Here is an 18,917-nt window from a genome sequence, read left to right on the forward strand (position 1 = left end):
GGGAATTTCTAGGCAGTCGTAAGAGTTGAGTAAAAAGTTTGGAAAACTATCACAAAATATGCAACCAACCGAATTTATTTAAACCTAAGAGCTAAACTGATATTTTTTTAGCTATTCTTAGCTTTTTCTTATGACACATTTGAATTTGTGTGAGTGCTTTAGCCAACATTTTCTTATCAGCAAGATTTTCACTTTCTGTACACAATTACTAAAATCCTTGTGCTGCGAAATGTATAAATGACCACAAGTTTTATAAATTATCAAAACTTGTTTATCGGTGCGCTGCAGCAGCTTGGTTAACGGTGGAGCTTAAAAACAAAGTTTTATTGTTGCAATAAATTAGAATTTAAAGAAGAAAAAATATGAAAACATGGCAATGCTAAAGAATGAACAGAAATGAAATAAAACCAGCGAACCACAGCGGCAGCAAATACGAATTAGAAATGCCATTTCGGTATTGTTGATTTAATTAAAAGCTTACCTGAAGCGAACGCAAACACACACACACACTTACACAATAATAAATTCATTGTTAGATGCGCATACACATACGTATATGAAGCCGAAAGCTAGCAAGCAGCCCGCAAATGCACAAAGCGAGAACGATAACAACCTGCAATGCAATGGACATCGACAAAAAAGAAAAGACAAAAAAAAAAAAACACAAAAACATATAGAAACAGTTTTAAAGAATTCCAGGCAACAAAAAAGAGCAACAAACAATGAAAGAGTGAGACAAACAAAAAAAATAAAAACTATTCTACACAATCCACAAGGAAACGAATGGATTTATTTCAGTGGTAAACAAAAACAAACATAAATACATTCGCAAACATTTGCTGTAGAGCAGATAACAAAAATAGGCAAAAAAGAAAAATCGAAATAAACAACCTCTAAAAAATATACTGAATATGTCAGTTCGAGAGAGAGAGAGCGAGAGGAGGAAAGCGTGTGTCGCCAATCATGGGTGGGGGAGACTTGCGTGCTAGCAAAAATCAGCACCAACATCATTCACAGAGCAAAAACTATATTCACGGAGTACACACATACACACTCGTTCATATAGAGCGGCTGCCATTCCCATTAGCACCATAATGGCAGTTTGAAGTAAATGAGTGCGCAGCCAACCAACGGCTTAACGGACCGATCCACCGATACCCCAAGCCGATGCTCGGCCAAACATACCCACTACCAACCAACGAACTAAATAAAACGAACATCAACTAAACACACAACTACACACATATACATACATACACATACATATAAAAGCAGTAAGTGGCAGCACTAATGAAATTTGAGTTTGACCAAACCTGAAAACCTAAATATTGCATTGAAATTGAAAATACCAGTAAATCCAACGGAATAGAATGCGCGGATGCCAGATGAACATAGATGAAGAGGAGAAGGGGAGAAGCGAGGAGAGAGGCGAGCAGGAGCAGTGCCACTTAACCCTAAAAACCGCTTGAAAATGAGGTGAGCACAATATTGAAGCTGCCTTTTTGTTTGTGTCTGTGAGATTGCCTCTGCTGGCTGGTGTGTGTGGGTATGTGCAAGCGCCGCTATTTGCCTCCGTTGTTGAGTTTACTGACCGCAAATGCAATTTACTTCACGATCATCAATGAAATTCAGTCGAGCTAAGCAATAATGGACAATAAAACGACCGACCATAAAGCACCACCAACCAGTTGAATAGTTGAAAAGTTGTCGGCGGAGAAATGCCTGAATGCATCCCAGTGCCATACTTTTCCACATTGTTGCCGTAGGATTTTTAAATGTTGCTCTAGTTTTTTCGTTGTTTTGTTGTTTTTTTTTTGCTGTGCCATTGAAACATAAAAACAAACCCAGAAGGAATTTTTTAGTTATTTTATCATATTTACAGATTTTCTTAGGGTGAGTTTAGATAGATAGTCATAAACTGACGCGAGTCACAAACTATTGTTACCTTTAATGAAAAATAGGGGAATTTGATAAAAAAAATAGATTTACAGTGGCAGTCAGGTGATACTTGTGCAATAGTTTGAATGATTAAACACCGAAAAAGTTGAAATTTTTTTTCTCATTTAATAAAAAATTATCAGTGAGGAAATTACCACCTATATAAACTCGCCCTTAGTCTGTAATGCCTATCTAAAAATAAAAATATAAAAATTTCAATTTTGAAAATAGACGCAATATACTTTGTCCTAATGGACCTACTGGCCCCATTGTGCAGAGTAAGCCGATGAGTTGCGCCGCCAGTTCGTTATCAGCATTTCATTGTAGGCCATGAGTACTGGTATGCATGTGTGAGTATGTTGAAAATGTCTGACACAAGTTGTTCATTGCTAACACATTCACATTCCTGCTAACATCACTGGAATACCGGGAAAATGTGGCATGTGACGAATTCACTTTTGCCTGAGTTAGGACTGTGAGGAATGTACGGTAACCTGATGGGTGGTACTGCAATGACCTCATTTAAATATCTGAAAATATTATTGATTACCTTCGGTAACATTTCAGAAAATACAAACTTGTATGAAATTTTCAGTTATCCTAATGGACAATTCTTCGTATTTCAAAATGTGGAAAAGAACACAACTGAACCTCTGGGATGAGATGTGCCCAAATTTAATAATTAATGGGCTTTGAAATTTGCAATTTCAGGCTTGTGCTTTGAGCCGCAGGACCAGGAAAGAAAATTGCATGACTGATGGATTTGCAAGGCAAGACACTTCCATGCAGATACTTAATGAAAATAGTCAAATGAAGAGTTGAGATGACAAGGATTAGAAATTTATTAAATTTTTTCACAAATTACTACTTTTCTGTGGCTTAAAACAGAGCTCCAGGGCTCATAAACAAAGATCATTAAATTGTAAAAGGCCTGATTTGAGATTTGCACTTCGATCCCATGGTCCTTTGTGACCTTTACTCTTCACAGTACCTCAACCAAACCAAGCTCCCTTATTCAATTTAAGATACTTTTTACTTCCATGACTTCAATTCTAGGGTCCACAGACTCTGGGTTAAATTACTCTTAATTTTCTACAAGAAAACTTTAAAGATATCTAGAAAAGACCTTATACAGGTAAGTCCCACAACGTCCACTCAAGTTACCTGAAACGGGAAACATGTGCTGCCGCCACCTTATTCGATCAGCAGCGTCCACAAGCGAATAATGTGAAATATTTGGGTATGCACCTGGGCAGTCGCCACGTAGCAAAAAGACATAATGACCAAACGCAAACAGCTTAGTCTTAAATTCACTACTCTACAATGGCTTATGGGAAGAAGCTTAGTGCTGCCTCTAAAAGACAAGCTTCTTCTGTACAAAGCCGTAATGAACCCCATTGGGACTTACGGCATCCAGCTATGGGAAGCGATGGCGAAAACGCACATTGACATCATAGAGAGGTTACCAACATAGACATTGCGAATATTCACAAGAGACTCGATTTCCTCTAGCAATGAGCTGATGCACAACAAAACGGTGATACCTTCAGTCATCAAATATAAATTGCTTAATGTTTATATTCAAAATAGATAGCAATAAAAAAAAATTTAACAGCCTATTAAGGGTTACATATAAGAATTTATATACGATAAAACTCCAAAGGTCTAGAACCCACATGTTTCTTCTCAGAAAGTCTCATATTCCCAAGATGACTTGCTAACTAGCAGTGCCCTGCGTATCAGTTCTTAGATCAGCAACAGTTAGTGAGATTACTTAGAGTTCTAGACCAATACGGCTAAGATGCAGAAGTCGTTCTCGGGATGAAGTTATATTTTTCCTCCGTTGTGGTTTTTTTTGCCAATGAGACCAACTACTACTATCTCCCCAAATTCTTCAAACCTCAAGAAGTCATACTCATGCAATCACCCCGTTTAGCGTGACAAATGGGGAAGTAGTACATTCGGTAGGGTTCGGGTTGAAAACGATAGAAAAGCTTTTTTTCAATAACGTTATCTTCTTGACAGGCAATGACAAACAACTGAACATATTCATGCATACACATAAGTTGGCCATAAAGAAACATCTGCCGTTGAAAGGCGGCATAAAACCGTAGATCCTTCCCCTCCACACAAATAGAGGAGAAGCTCGGCGAAGCACCTATCATAAGATTTGTTAAAAACTTTCCTTATTTTCCTATATAAAAATATTTAAAATATAGGTTCTGAAGAAATCCATTATTTTCTCGGTAGATGGCTGTAGTATCGTTCGACAATTTAAGGTTTATGATTTTTGTCAAGCTGACATTTTACACTAAACAAATTTGTTTGCCGTTTTTTGTTCATTCCATTCAGTTGTGAGTTATAGGGTTCTACCAATGGATCTCAATAAATAGAAAATTCGATACATTTGACAGATTGCAAGCCAAGCCGCTCAAATCGTGAATAATGTTTATGGGACCGATACTTTAACAGCTAATTACGTACGTAAAGGGAGGTTAAATTTCAAAGGCCGATGTTGTATGTAAACCACACCTAAACCTCAAGTTTTTTTCTGTATTTCATTTGACATTTTTCAATTTCAGACTAACTCAATTTTATGTGTGTAAAAATGTTACGCAAACATAATAGATTTCTTTCTCCCCAAGGTGCACAAAATTCCTGATTTTAATATTAAAAGTCATGATAAAAACATCTCTGATAGACCAATTGTTGAAAGGGGTTATCGACCCTTCATCATTGAAATCATTAGTGGAACCTGCGTGTGAGCACTTATTCCCTAGCTAAGAAGTTGAAGATCAGTCAGAAAACTCTTTCGAGCTATTAAATTATTTACATGATTAAAGTCTCTTTGTCGAACGTTTTACTTCACCTCATATATTAAAAATAATATAATTTGACTTCACAAACGAAATTTTAAATTGCCTGGCCATCTAATATTTTAAGTTTAACTGAACGGAAAATTTGTATCTCCATATGAAGAAAAGTTATTGTTTTAAAGCTACAATTTACGGTACTTACATATGTATTTTAGATAAACATTTTTTTTTATTTATTTCATTGTCGCAGTTCAGTGCATTTTGTGTCGATTTTTTGTTTATATATTATTTGCAAAAACCTATAATAAATTCAGAATTTTTTAAAATAAATATTTATTTTTACTTATTTTCAAATTTCATATTTTTGGATTAATAAATTACGAGTTTTTTTATTTAAGGTATTTGGAGTTAAAAAATACTTTTTTGCATTTTCTATATTTTGTTTGTGTTATTTCATATTTTATTTTCACTTGTGGATAACATTTTTCCGGCCACATTGCAGTCAACGTCAGCTGAAGTAGGTAAAAACCCAAGACTCTTCGTAGAGTCCCGTAATTAATAAATGACCGACATAAGGCACTTTAGTTTTATTACCAAAATTTGTAATTCTCTCAAGTTAATGAAATAAATAGCTGACTCAATGTGTAACTACAAACCATAAGGACACATCACTGAGCTTGATATGTAATTGAGTTAAGTAGAAAAATTATAGCAGCGAGTATTTCAATACAAATCAAGTTTTTATTCATCGTGAGACTAAACTTTGAACATAAAAGCTAACAACTGATTACTTAAAATATATTACATTGCGCTTTTTTACTGAACGACAGTATCACGCCACCTAACATCACAGTTTCATTGGCATTTCGCTACCCAAAAATACTTTAAAGGAGAATACCAATTTGCTGTTAATTAAACCGTTTAACTTAGTTCCCCAGCAAACATATTTAAATTATATGAGCATTGCCTTGCTTTAGCAGTAACATTGTAACTAACAACACTATCCCAGCACAATAACATAGTTGTTTTTACATACTACTTCATACATGAGTATGTATATGTATGCACTTTTGCATAACTCGCGCAATCAATAAGTAATCAACTCATTCACCCATTTCTCTCTCTCTTTCTCCCCTCTACACGGGCACATGCAGCTCCCCAAGCAAATCACAGGAATTGCAATAGAAATGTAGAGACAGCAATACCCAAACCACCACATACTTAAAATATTTTAAATTACCCCAATTTGCATAAAATACAAAATAACAGTCACCAGAGACTTTTAGCCATGCCCCTTACAACAGATGTAAATACAATACATACACACGCACATCTACATTTAACAACAGCAAAATCTCAATTGCAGTGGAAAGCGCATGATGTGTGTTGTTTTAGTTCTTTTTGATGTATGGCTGTGTGCTATTTTTGGTATTTGATTTCATTAATTTTTCTACCAAATACACCAACCGATTGGGACTTTTAGCTGCCTCAACTGCTGGCATATGTCAATCAAATCAATTACTTTGCTACAAGTATGACAAGCTGTATACCACAAAAATGAAATAAACGAATGCGCAATAATAAACAAGTGACAAGAGAGCAATAAATGCAGTTGTGTTTATGTATGTATGAGTGCAAACGTGCGCGCTCAAGTAACTTTTTGCCCCAGTGTAGGTGTGCAAATGGACTTAAATGTATTTACAATATTTACACAATAAGGCAATTGATTTTTTCGGATATTTTCCTGCGAAGTATAAATTATTCATTTAACTGTGCTTACTTACATATGAATGTATTAACTCAGCTGCGTTTATTATTTTACTGCAGTTGTTATGAAAATTTACAAAATGAATTACAATCGCCTGCTGAGTGCCCCCGCTAACTACATAGAGTGAGTTTCCATTTGGGATAGCAGAAAAAAAGTAAATATAAAATAATTTTAAAAAGGGAAAATGGAAGTGCGTTTTTTTGTTTATATGTATTTTAATGGCACGTTTTGAGCTCAAATGGCGCCAAATTTTATTTACTTAGAATTTCTTTTCCCCTCTACGCGGTGCTGTGTGGTTTTTCATGTACTCATAAAAAGTAATATTTGCTAATTTAAATTAAAAACCAACATTTTTAAAAGCTTTCTGGCGCACACTTGTTGAGCGATATATGAAATTACAATTTCCACCTTTACCCTTCACTCGTTCACTTTACCCTTTTTTGCTTTGTAGCATTTTAACACCTGTGAGTTTTTTTAAATATGAGCCAAATACGGAAAAAATGTGATTACGAGGTGTGCCAGTTAGGTTCAGGGAATTTGCCAATAAAATACAAGCAAATTAAATTACGTGCAAAAATTTGCTATCGACCTTCATAAATTACGGACCCTCCTAATTGAATATATTCCTTGATTGAGTACTTAGCCAATCTGGTCCTCTTATTTGTGGTGTTCGTCTTGTTGTTGTTCCACAAATGGAACGCCCCCCGGAGTTCGGGCAATGGCAAACCTCCTCCAATGGCATTTCTGCCATACGACTTTCCTTAGCGCTTCTGCTGTACACTGCTATAGTAAACTTCCCTGAGCTGCGACTTCATCTTGGCTAATGAGAAAACATTGTAGGGGGCAATAACGGGATATAGAGAGCGTGCGGCAACACTGAAATGCCGCTAAAAAACTCTTGAAAAATGAACAAGCACAGAAATTTCATGCTCGCAACTGCTTCAGGATGCCAACATAGTAATTGTCAGTCCTTTTCTGTTCGACCGGAATATATTTCTGTCGAATAATGTCGCTGGTATCGAAAAACTAAAAAATAAACATTGCCTCGTTTTCGTTGGTCGCTACATATCCTTTTCCCCACTGCTTTATTTCTTTATCAGTCTCGAAAGCATCCTCTGATATTCAGGTCTCATCTCCAGTGAAAGTTTCAGAGTGCTTTTAGCAAGATTTGACTAAAAATTGGATCGAAACCTATCGCTTGTAATGTGAATGACTAATTTCCTCACAAATCAGCGCGATTGACTACAAACCTCGACTGAAACTCGAATGAAGGCCAAAGATTTCCAGAAATATGTTAAAAAGGTATAACTTGACTTGGACTTTAGTTCTTGGAACTTAATTTCTGCACTTCTTATCATCCCTCGTAAACATGCATTGCTAAACATGGCTGGCTAAAGACATCTAGTAGAAAATGGTTAGAACTTTTTACCTCAGCTAATATTCTCTGTGTATTCCTAAGACTTACTCGTAAAACAGTACGAATTTTAAAATAAATCAACTCCAGCACCACCTTGCGGATTCTCACAAACTTAGAAACGTTCACGAGCATACTAGAAGGAACTCACTCAAATTTCATCTTAATCAGAATAGCGGTTTTGGAGCCGTTAGGGAATATGCACTCAGTAAAAAGACAAACTATTTCCAGTAAAAAGACAAACTATTCAGCCGACTCCCTAGTTAATGAGCCCGCACTTTATAAAAAAAGTCATACTAGTTCCCGAATGACTGGAATTGTACTAGTTGCAAAATGTCAAGTTAGATGTATATCCAAAACAAATATCTTTCTCTATAATCATTAAAAATGCCTCAAATTTAATCAAAGGGAGTTACATGGAGTGTTACTGGAGTCAGTGTTCTTGCTGAAGATCCTTACATTGAGACATTGAGGTGCCCCTTTCTCAGAAATAGTTCACCGTGGGTGCCTTCCTCGATATTGAGGGGATTTCTAACAATGTCCTACCGGAGGCATCCGGATAAACTTGGGGTCGGTACCGACTTTTTTAGATTTACTCACACAATGCTTTGCAATAGAACGGTTGTGGCTGAGTGGGTGGCGCCTCTGTCCACAGGAAGGTGAGCAGAGACACTATGTAAGGCGGTGTTCTCGTGCCACTACACTGGGTTGTCGTTCTTAATGGCTTGCTAGAGGAGCTGGAGAGGATAGGCTAGTTACCTACGTGGAAATTTCTAGATATTCTGATAAAATTGAAGCAAGGTTATCTTAATCTAGTTGTGAAATGTACCGTAAGTTGCGGTCTCTCGGTAAAGCCTCTGAAAACGGAGCTGGTCTTGTTAACGAGCAAATATAATATACTTAGAACTCAACTTCCCTCAATAGCGGGCGCTCCATTGGCACTCTCTGACAAGGTGAAGTACCTGGGACTAATCTCTTTAGCCTTTTTCTATGGATGCAAATGTGCTATCGGCAAAAGATGGGATTTCTCGCTTAAAGTTGCACTCTGGCTATATAACAGAATTATAAAGCCAATTTTCTGTGTTTAATTATTGTCTGGTGGGTCGCTGGAAAGGACGACATCAGTTGAGAAGCTGGAGAAGGTCCAAAGGTCTGCTCTTATTTGAATCACTTCGGACCACTCCTATTCTGACGTTCTTTATGGTGCTTGATCAATGTAAGCCCTTGCTGGGTGCAACCAGTATTTTTTCTATGAATATTAACTCAAGGCAGGAGTGGGTGCAACATTTGGAGACAGAATATTGCAAACATATTTACGGATGGCTCGAAGTTGGACAGAAAGGTTGGTGAGGGAGTATTCTACAAGGAGCTATTCATTAACAACAAATTTAGGTTGCCGGACCACTGTAGTGGTTTTTAAGCGAAGGTGGCCGCAATTGAAGAATCAGTGGGTTGGTTCCTAACCTCTAACCTAACCGACAGTCAGACGGACACTAGGGTTTTGGGCTCGTTGTTTGAGTGTTCGAAATTAGTCGGGGAATGCCTGATTTCCCTCTCGACTGCATGTGAATACTTCGGTATCAGGCTCATTTGGGTTCCCGGTCGTAGATGCATTGCAGGAAGTTGCTGAGCTGGTCAGACAAGATACCCTCAAGATGGTTTCACCGCAAAATGAGTGAGAACCTGTAGTATACTCATGGAAAGATGAGTCTCGCGTCAACTCAGTGAATGCTGGGTTACAAGATCCTTCTGGACACGGGTAGATTAAGGGCACTCGAGGGAACTTCTGAGGCTAATAAAGCCGCAGCTCTCAAATTTGGTGGGTGTCCTTACCAGGCGTTGTCGGTTAGGTGTTCATGCGGTGAGACCTGGGATTGTTTCAAGTACTTCTTACAGAAGTTTTCTGGAGTACTATGGGGAATCATCTCAGCACCTTCTCCTCAGCTGCCTTGCTCTCGTCGGGCTAAGATTCTGACATCGGCTCTCACGTTTTTGCTACACCTGCAGATATAGTAGGTTTAACCATTACTTACTCACAGATTGAAGTGGCTAACGTAAGTTGCCACCATTGGGTTATCATCCTCCTTCTTCCTGCTCTCCATTTTCAATTTTGTTTTTTCCTTTCTAATATATCTTTCCTCTGTATGACATCACACCACAAAATTGAAAGTTCAAATTTTAAATGCTAGACGAACCACCCTGTGTAAAGTTAGACTTCAAGGTAGGTAGCTCAGAACTAGTGGGTTTACTGTATGGTTAGGTAGGTAGGTTTGGCAACAAAAACGGTGCCACTTAGACCACGAAATGGGTCCGTTGTGAGCCGCAGAGGCTGGGCCACATTTCCCCTTCCATCTTGAGCTTTGGAGAAAGCGTAAACGGTTGTTGATACCTAAAGTATATAGATGATCTATATCCATGAAGAAGTAGCATCTAAAATATCGGTTTCTGCTTCTGGTTAGAGCTGGACATGATCAAAAAAGCTGTTGAATTGGTTCCAACTCCTCCTGATTCCTACAGAAACCATGCATGTAAACGTATACTCTCCTTGCGTGATTTCCTATGAGGCAATATACTGTGAGAACCCCTACTAAGATCGTAATTTGGAGTCCACTCAATTTTATAATATTCTTGGATAGACGTAAATTTAGCCTTAGCCATGTTTGCAGGTACTGGCAGTAATCCATCTTTGATTTACATAACTGATTAGTGCGTCCTTAATGGGAAGCTTACAAGTTGCGAGAGATAGCTCCATAAAATTACTTATGTCTGGCATACGGGTCCTTTCTCGTACAAGTTGGTCAGCCCTACAGTTCCCTGGTAAATCTCTGTGGCCTAGAACCCAGCATAAGATTATACGATATTGTTTGGCCATCTCATCAAGAGGTTGGCGACAATGTAAGACACTCCTTGATGTTATTTGGAATGCATCCATCCCCGTAGGGCAGCTTTGCTGTCTGAAGTAGTCAGATATCTTTTAATGATATTCTGTTTATCTCTAACCATCTTAAGGCCTCATGATTGGCGTTTATTTCCGCTTGAAAAATACTGCGGTGATCCGGTAGTTCAAAGGATTCACTGAAAAAAAAACTTTTCGCAATATAACCTTGATCCTACACCGGTAACCATTTCAGATCCGTCCATGTAGATATTAATGGACGTATGGGGTGATGGATCTCCTTTAAACCATTCAGGTCTAAAAGGGATTTTCACTGAGAGATTTCTTTCGAAGCAGAGAATGGGAGGATGATAATCACAATCACTGGGTATATCCGTACAGGAGTCTAAGATACCTGAATGTCCATGAGTGACAGTATTCCATTGCGAGCTCGCTCAGAGCCTTAAAGCGGATCAGGCCGCTAAATACTTGCACAAGAGGGTTGTAAGCTTGGTATCAAATTTGAATGTAAGTAGAAACATCGATACATTTTTTCAATTTTTGTGGCTAATTTATTAGCTCGTCTGCGTTGTATTGTATTTTTTTGAATTTTAATTTTTTTTACATTTAACTTTTAAAACCTCAAGGAACTATGAAGCAGGAACAAATTAAAATAAATTATTTATTTATTTCTCCTTACTAAGCATTTGACTCAGCCTCTGTCGTGCATTGACCTTCCGATACTGGCGCGTCTGGCTTGGGCTGTTCTGTTGAACCAAAAACACAACACGGACATTTCTCTTTCAGCACCAAACGGTATTTGGGATGACTGTAATTACAATAACATTAACACAAATTACTGTCACTTACTGCCATTTGAGTACTTAGGCAGACGAACTCACCTGATCCCATACACAATTGGATTATAAACAGCGCTCGTTTTGGCGAATGTCGCACCCCAAATGGTATTCAACGGCGTTAGGCCGTCCACCTCGAACAGGCCACAATAGCAAATGATCAAATAAGGTGTCCATGCCAAAAACCACAAGGAGATTGTGGTCAGTGCGACTTTAGCCAATTTTGCCTCGGCGCTCTTGTCGCAATCCTCCGAGGAGCGCAACGACTTAACATTCATTTTTTTCGCCTGTTCGCGCATTGCCTTTTCGTGAGCTGCTACAGCGGCAATAATAAACCAGTAGGAGTAGCAAATGAGAAAGAGAGGCGTGAAGTAGACAAGCAACGAGTAGGTGAGTAGATAGGAGCGCGGATTCCAGTCGCGCGTCATGTAGTCTATGCTGCAGGCTGTTAAATTGCCTTCGGGCACATATCTGTGAATATATGAAGAAAAATAAATAATAAATTTGCATAAACTCAAAAGCATATCTCGGATATTTAAGTATTATATTAACCTGCTCCAACCCAGTAGTGGTGCCAGTGTCCAAAATGTTGCGAACGTCCAAATGCCAATGATTTTCACGAGCGCCAATTTAACCGTCATTGGCCGACCAGACACACCCTTTACTATTACATTGTAACGATCCAGCGCAATCATACACATCGACCAAATGGACACACAACCAAACATAGAGCCGCATATGGCATAGATGTCACACCACAGCGGTCCCAGTATCCAAGTCTCATAGTAAAAGTTGATGATCATAACGGGCGCTTGCGACACCATCATGCAGAAGTCGGAAAAAGCTAAATTTAACACGAGGAGGTTGGCGGGGGTGCGCAGCGATTTAGTACCACCAAATATGTAAACCACAACGCCATTGCCACAGGACGAGATGAGTAGGAGAATCAGTGTGAAAATACCCAAAATTTGACTCATTGTTGAGTCCATAGGGGGGAATTTACTCCAGTATGGGTTGATGAGGTTGGCCATGTCGGGTGTTACCTGTCGGCGAAATGAACAATATTTAGAATGAAATTCAGCATAAAGTCTATATTTAAACAACATCACTGCAAAAACAACAATACTTCATTTGATTTCAATACCAATTTTAATGCTTATATTTGTTTATTAGGTATGTCCGTGGGCAGAATAATTCCAATTCAGCAGCCTTAGGTATGTTTTTGATTAAGCATCAACCAAAGTGAAGGAAGAAGGCAGTTCTGCTCAATCGCAAAGCTAATGAGTAAGCGCTTAAAAATGTGGCCTACTTTTAGGAAAAATATTTATTATTTTATTTATTGTAGATTTTTTGGTTTGACGTACGAAGGTTGCTATTTATATATCTGGCTTTGGACAATTTTAGTGGTGCCGGGCGTTTTCCGACGTTTCCATAGGAAACTTTGACAAATTTTTGTCATAAATGCACTCAGATAATTTTTAGGTGTGAGTCATATTTGTGCTGTTTACAGTGGCTTTAAAATCATCTCGACAAAAAAAACGAAAAAAAAATAAATTTACACTGAATATTTGCGAGCGATTTTTTTCACAGTTCTCGACATGGATTAACAAGATAATGCATCCATGAACTAAAATTATTATACTTGCTCGCAGTAATTAATTTTCAATTTTTAACTTTTATTCAATTACTCTACAAACTACTCTACTCTCGATTTTTATTTGCTATATCCGAAAATAACAATTTTTTTTTTCTTATGATGACAACTACGAGGGTGGCGTCCCTGGGCATTAGCCTGACGAGCATCATGAAGACGTTGCATGATTACCTTGTGGTGGCACGTGGCCGCGTTGGATCCCATACAATATAAAAAAGCCCTAGAAATGCGACTGGACGATGTACTTCGGAAATTAGTTCAAACGAAAGCAAAAGTGTATTGATCATCATTAAAAATAGTTTGAATAAAAATAAAACCCTTTTCAACCACCCGTTGCTAAGCCAAAAATATAAATTGCAGCCCTCGTATCCACATTTGGACGAGTGTTTTTTTTTAGTTTGTGTATAGAAAAAATGACTCTTATATATAAGTGGCTATTAAGTTTCGAAAATTTGTCAAAAAAATTAAGTAAAGATTAAAAATCAAAATCCAAACTGCAGGAGTCTTACATAATTGATTGAGGTAAACCTTTTCTATTTTTCAACATAGTATCCTTTTTGGACTTCACGATACACTTCGTCTAGTGATATTTTGGTTTGTGGATCCCTTCCGAATAATAGGATTTGTCTAAGTCCGAAAATGGTCATTCATTTCTGCAATCACCTCCTCGTTTGAATGAAATCTTTTTCCCGCCAGCCATTTCTTCAAATTGGGGAACAAATAGTAGTCCGAGGTAGACCAGTTTAGAGAATAGGGAGATATAAAAAGAGTTAAAACCCTATTTCCATAAATTTTGCGACGACAACTGCTGATGCGTGAGCTGGTGCATTGTCGTGATCACTCGACTTCCTTGATTCAAACGAATGTCAAACACAAAGAAACAAACCAATATGCCAGGAGCTTGGTGTGTGTTCTTCCAGGAGATGCAGGTTGCTTGGTTGGTTTTTGAGGTGATTCTTCCAGAATCCAACTAGCGCTTCCGCATTATTTTGTTGCTACATCCTCGTTACCAACTTGTTTACCAGTTATTTACGGCAAGTCCTGGATATAGCAAGTCCTGTGCGGTTTAAGAACTTTATTAGGTTGTTGACGTCTAAGCGAGACAGTTGTTCGAGATTCTCGAACAACGGTTGGCCCAGAGTTAACATTCTGTTCTTCCATAGGGCAGGACATTCACAGAGGAACTGGACGATTGTTTACTTTTTCTGCGGTTGTTTACAACTGTAACTTTATGTGTTGTGAGGGATACCCATTTTGGCAGCTTGTTCTCCAATAGACCAGACGACAGTTATGACTGCCGTTAGTCTCCAGGCGTCCCGTCGTTTCATGTTTATCAATGTTGACGATTGCTTAAGGTTGTAGGAAGGCCATAACGTTCTGCTAACTATGCATTTAGTCTGGTCTCTCTACCTACAGTCCGCGATTTGGAGGTATTTTAGGGAAATTGTACTCTTTACTGCACCTAATGGTGTGAATACCGATTCTGCAAGAATCATGGCAGATCCCTTTCTCTCCAGTTCATCCTCTTTTTCATTACCTTCAATGCTCCGATGTCCTGAGTCTCAGATTAAGGTAACTTTATGGGTTTCGCTCAAGGTGGTAAGGCTAGTCCTGCTTTGTTCCACCCCTTTAGACGTTGTTGTAGCAGATCCCAGTGTTTGGATTGCAGTTTGGCTATCCCTTAAAAGAGGGATCTGCGATTAGTAGCCTGCAAGCTTCCCCATAGCCAGTACTTCCGCCTGGAAGACACTGCTGGTATTAGGGAGGCGCACAGATTTTTCAATTTTAAGTCTATGAGAATATATACCAGCTCCAACACCACAATCCATTTTAGAACCATCTGTATAGACTGTAGTGTCGAATTTGTTTAGTGAGAATCTCTTATCTCATTCCTTCTTAGATGGAAAGAGAGTGGCAAAATTCCTATTGAATATTACCATCGGGATGATGTAGTCAGTCCTCACTGAGGTTAACTGAGTTTGTCGCAATAATAGACTGGCATGACCATAAGTTTTTTCTTTCCAGCGACCGGCTTCATTTAGCCTAAATACACTCATGGTTGCCGTCTTCTTAATGTGTAGGTCTATTGGAATAACGTGCTTTGAGGGCCTTCCTAGGACATCATCTGATTGCACCGACCGTTATTGCTCAGGCTGATCTTTGTATTCTGCCAAGTAGTTGATGTTGTATTCTCTCTCCAGAGTTTTCCACCAAACTACCGAACCATACGATATGCTTAGGTTGAAGACCCCATCTTCTTCCCTTTGAATAATCCCACTGATAGTATTAGGAAACAGCCCTGATGCCATTAGCACCACATCTCAGTGTACGCCACCGCTTTTACCCCACCTCAATTAAGTTTTATAACGATTTTGCTAATCACACATAACCAAAGAAGTGGAGATAATATTGCGCCCTGTGGAGTACCCCTATGGACTCTCTTAGTTATGTTGATATTACCCAGGAGATGCTACTAACTAAACATAATCTCTGTACGTGTCAGTAGTGCCATCTCTCTAATTTTTCACGGACTTTTCCAACGGTTTTCTAAATCTTCTTTTAATTCTTCGACTGTTGGGAATAGGCTTGGAAATAAGCTAAGCCAACGAGTTCAGAAGTGCAGTTACAGCTTCCTGAGTATGTGCTCCCTCGAGATCCAACTTCATCTCGTATAGTAGAATAAGACCTAGACCGCAATATCGGCGCTAAAGGGTGGGGGGTGGGTGCAATGATGTTGGGCTGCTTTCTTTGACAAGAACTCTATTTTTTCACAATTAACGAATCGAAAATGCAACTACTCTCAGCAGCAAGTTCAATCTCTTTCTGTTCGACAAGAACATATTCTTGATGTTTCTCAAAAAAAAAAAAAAATATCAATAATATCCTCTGTTGCAACTTGGACATCTTCGCTTTCGTTGAACGCTCCTTATCCATTTCCATACATTGCTGACTTTGCTGTCGGATATGAAAATTACACTGAAATATCCAGTTCTCATTTCTGAGGATGTGCGCAATTTCACTAAAACTTGGATCATAACAGGATTCTGGTGATGCGAGTAATTTATGTTTAAGACATTACTGTAAAAGTTAAGTTCGAAAAAAACACGTTTAAAAGACTAACCGAGATATCTCCCTCAAACTTCGACTGCAACTAAAGAAGGGCTCTTCTTTCAGATATATATTTAACAACAACTGAGCAGTGCCAGTTCCCGTGTTCACTTGTCTCATTTCGATCTGGCAAAAGCCATATTATTGTGATAGTCAGCGTTAAAGCTACCAACATAAAGTAAAATCGTAGCGGGAGCAGTGCTCGTAAGTGTTCATATAAAGTATTAATGGAACCACTTAAGCGTTCACAGATTTTTCTTTTTACGCACGACATGCCATCCAACCCGAAATTCCTAAATTTGAACTCGCCATATTCATATTCATAAAATTCAGAAATCAGAAATTCACTCTTCTTCCACCGATCGAAGACTTCTGGGAGTTTGAAGGCAAGGTTTGGTTATCCCGCTGATAAAACCACAAGCCTTAATGAACTTTGCAAAGCAAGTTCAAGTTCATGTTTATTTGATTGGGTCCCCACTCGGAGCCGCTAACCATGACTCGAAAGTGTAGTCGTCCCTAAGTGATCCCACGGTTATCTGTGCCGAGGCAGGGAGGCCGTGTTAGGGTTGACGCATACCCTTATGAGGCATGCGTTCAGAGCCAGATCGAACGTAAAGCGGGAGTCATCTCAACCGCACCTACACCACCAACCCAATGGCGACAAGTTTGGAACGTACTCCGAGACCTGCCAGGGTTTTAACGGGATGGGGGCAGTCACGACATTTGCCCACCAGCCGTTTCGGTTGAATTTCACCCCAGCGTACTCAGGTGGCAGAATGCCGCAACCACCAGCTCAGGAAACGAAGTTCAGGTCCAAAGAGTATAGAGAATGCCAAAAGAATACAGGGTCGTCACCGTTCAGGTTTAAGGCCGTTAAGGCCGCAGATCATTTGGCTCTTACGTTAGATAACCGCATATCGATAAGTGTCAAATTAGTTGAAGGTTAGCACTTTAGTTTTTCCAATAAACAGCGTAACAGTGGGAAAAAATTTTGTTTGGAAAGTTTCTTTACTTTTTCTTTACTCGCTTGTTTTAAATTCCTGATACAAGAACCATTTTCTCTCGGTAAAGCTCTTTACTTCCGCATACTAATATACGTCGAAAGATATCACCTTTTTGAGACGCACCTGCGTAGTGACGCAAATTAAAATTCAAAATGGCCAGCATTCCTACGGCATTTGAGTGGGACCACCAAATTTCGGACTTTTTCGTAATGAAATGAACCTCAAAATGCAACTTTAAAGTTTATGGAGCCCCACTCTAGGACCCAATCACATAAAATCTACCATAAGCTCAAATGGTTCGTAATCTTACGTTTTGATATTCACATATAATTGGGTAAATATATTTGATGATCTGGAGTCAGGTGTAAAAAAAATAAATATAAATAACTGATCCATACTGGACTGAAATTTGTCGCGTGATGATTTTTGGGTCGCCGTTTCCGAATCTTTTCACTTTTGACTTTCTTCTAAATTCGGCATGCCTAACTCTCTAAGTTTTATTTGATGTCTCTACTACCCTGTTGCTCCTGTCGATAGTTCTATATGCCTAAAAACCACCCATTTCTTCGCTTTTGACAATGCATCCTGAGCACCCTTCGAACCCCACTTACCTTATCCAAAACACTGGCATTACTCCGCTGCGCAGCAAAATGTGGGAATCGGAACGGAGATGACCTAAACAAAAAGCAAAAACGAAAACCACGTTACCACAATTTCATCAGTGTTTCATTGCTTTTATCCGGCGAATATTGCAGTGTATGCATCTAACATTTTTTCCTACTTGTTTATGTACCTGTCCATTGTCGATTCCATTAGTTGGCACGAACTAGTTTCACATGAATATCCAATTTTCTGCAAATTACATTAGAGCTCGGGTACTACTCGTATTTAGTTTTGAACTTTTTTCATAGCAAGCGATGCGCCACACAATATTTTGCCCAAAATCGCTATTAAATTAGCAGTACATTTTTCAACTCCACCTCACTTTCAGCCCCTCAGCTCTGGGTGTGTACTGCTGCGATGATGAATTGATGCTACCAGCGGACGGATGTTGCCACGCTTTTTATTAGCAAATTTCATTTTCATCACTAATTGGATTAGTGTAGTGTAGTACAAAGCGCAAAACGCTTATAAATTTGCATAAAAATAATATTACGAAAATTTGCATTTGAAACCAAAGGTTGAATATGCAACGAGTGGTAACCGCCAAACTGGCGCCAAAAGTGCGCTTTGGAGGGTGGCTGGGGTTGAACTTAAATGCCGTGGCAGTAGTGGAAGTTGGTAAAAATATGCTCAGTTAGTTAGTGTAACTGTCAATTTGCTGCCCATGAATGTACAATTGTGACAGAAATACGACAACTCAGAGGCAGACAGTGCAGAGCAAAGTGTATTCGTATGCCTTTTTGGTGACAGTGTATTAATGTTTGTTTGTATTTTTGTATTGCTCAAGAAACGAAGAAATTCTTCATACTTAGAAAACTAT

General features: G+C 38.7%; 1 protein-coding gene across 1 annotated transcript; it reads right to left on the reverse strand.

Annotated features, from left to right (window-relative positions):
* Positions 1–11,358: 11,358 nt before the first annotated feature.
* Positions 11,359–18,457, reverse strand: LOC129242716 (opsin Rh2). The gene is made up of 5 exons (XM_054879516.1): positions 18,228–18,457; positions 18,046–18,109; positions 12,221–12,711; positions 11,714–12,139; positions 11,359–11,640 (listed from the first exon to the last, which is right to left on the reverse strand). The coding sequence occupies exons 1-5, from the start codon at positions 18,245–18,247 to the stop codon at positions 11,511–11,513; spliced, it is 1,131 nt and encodes a 376-aa protein (XP_054735491.1). The 5' UTR covers positions 18,248–18,457; the 3' UTR covers positions 11,359–11,510.
* Positions 18,458–18,917: the final 460 nt, after the last annotated feature.

Source organism: Anastrepha obliqua, chromosome 1 (genome assembly GCF_027943255.1).
Source record: "Anastrepha obliqua isolate idAnaObli1 chromosome 1, idAnaObli1_1.0, whole genome shotgun sequence".
NCBI classification, from domain to species: domain Eukaryota; kingdom Metazoa; phylum Arthropoda; class Insecta; order Diptera; family Tephritidae; genus Anastrepha; species Anastrepha obliqua.

Coding starts and splice junctions, on each gene's coding strand:
- LOC129242716 (XM_054879516.1), bottom strand. CDS start 18,247: ATGGAATCGACAATGGACAG. Junction 12,712..18,045: donor ATGCCAGTGTTTTGGATAAG/GTAAGTGGGGTT, acceptor TTTCGCCGACAG/GTAACACCCGACATGGCCAA. Junction 12,140..12,220: donor CCACTACTGGGTTGGAGCAG/GTTAATATAATA, acceptor ATATATTCACAG/ATATGTGCCCGAAGGCAATT.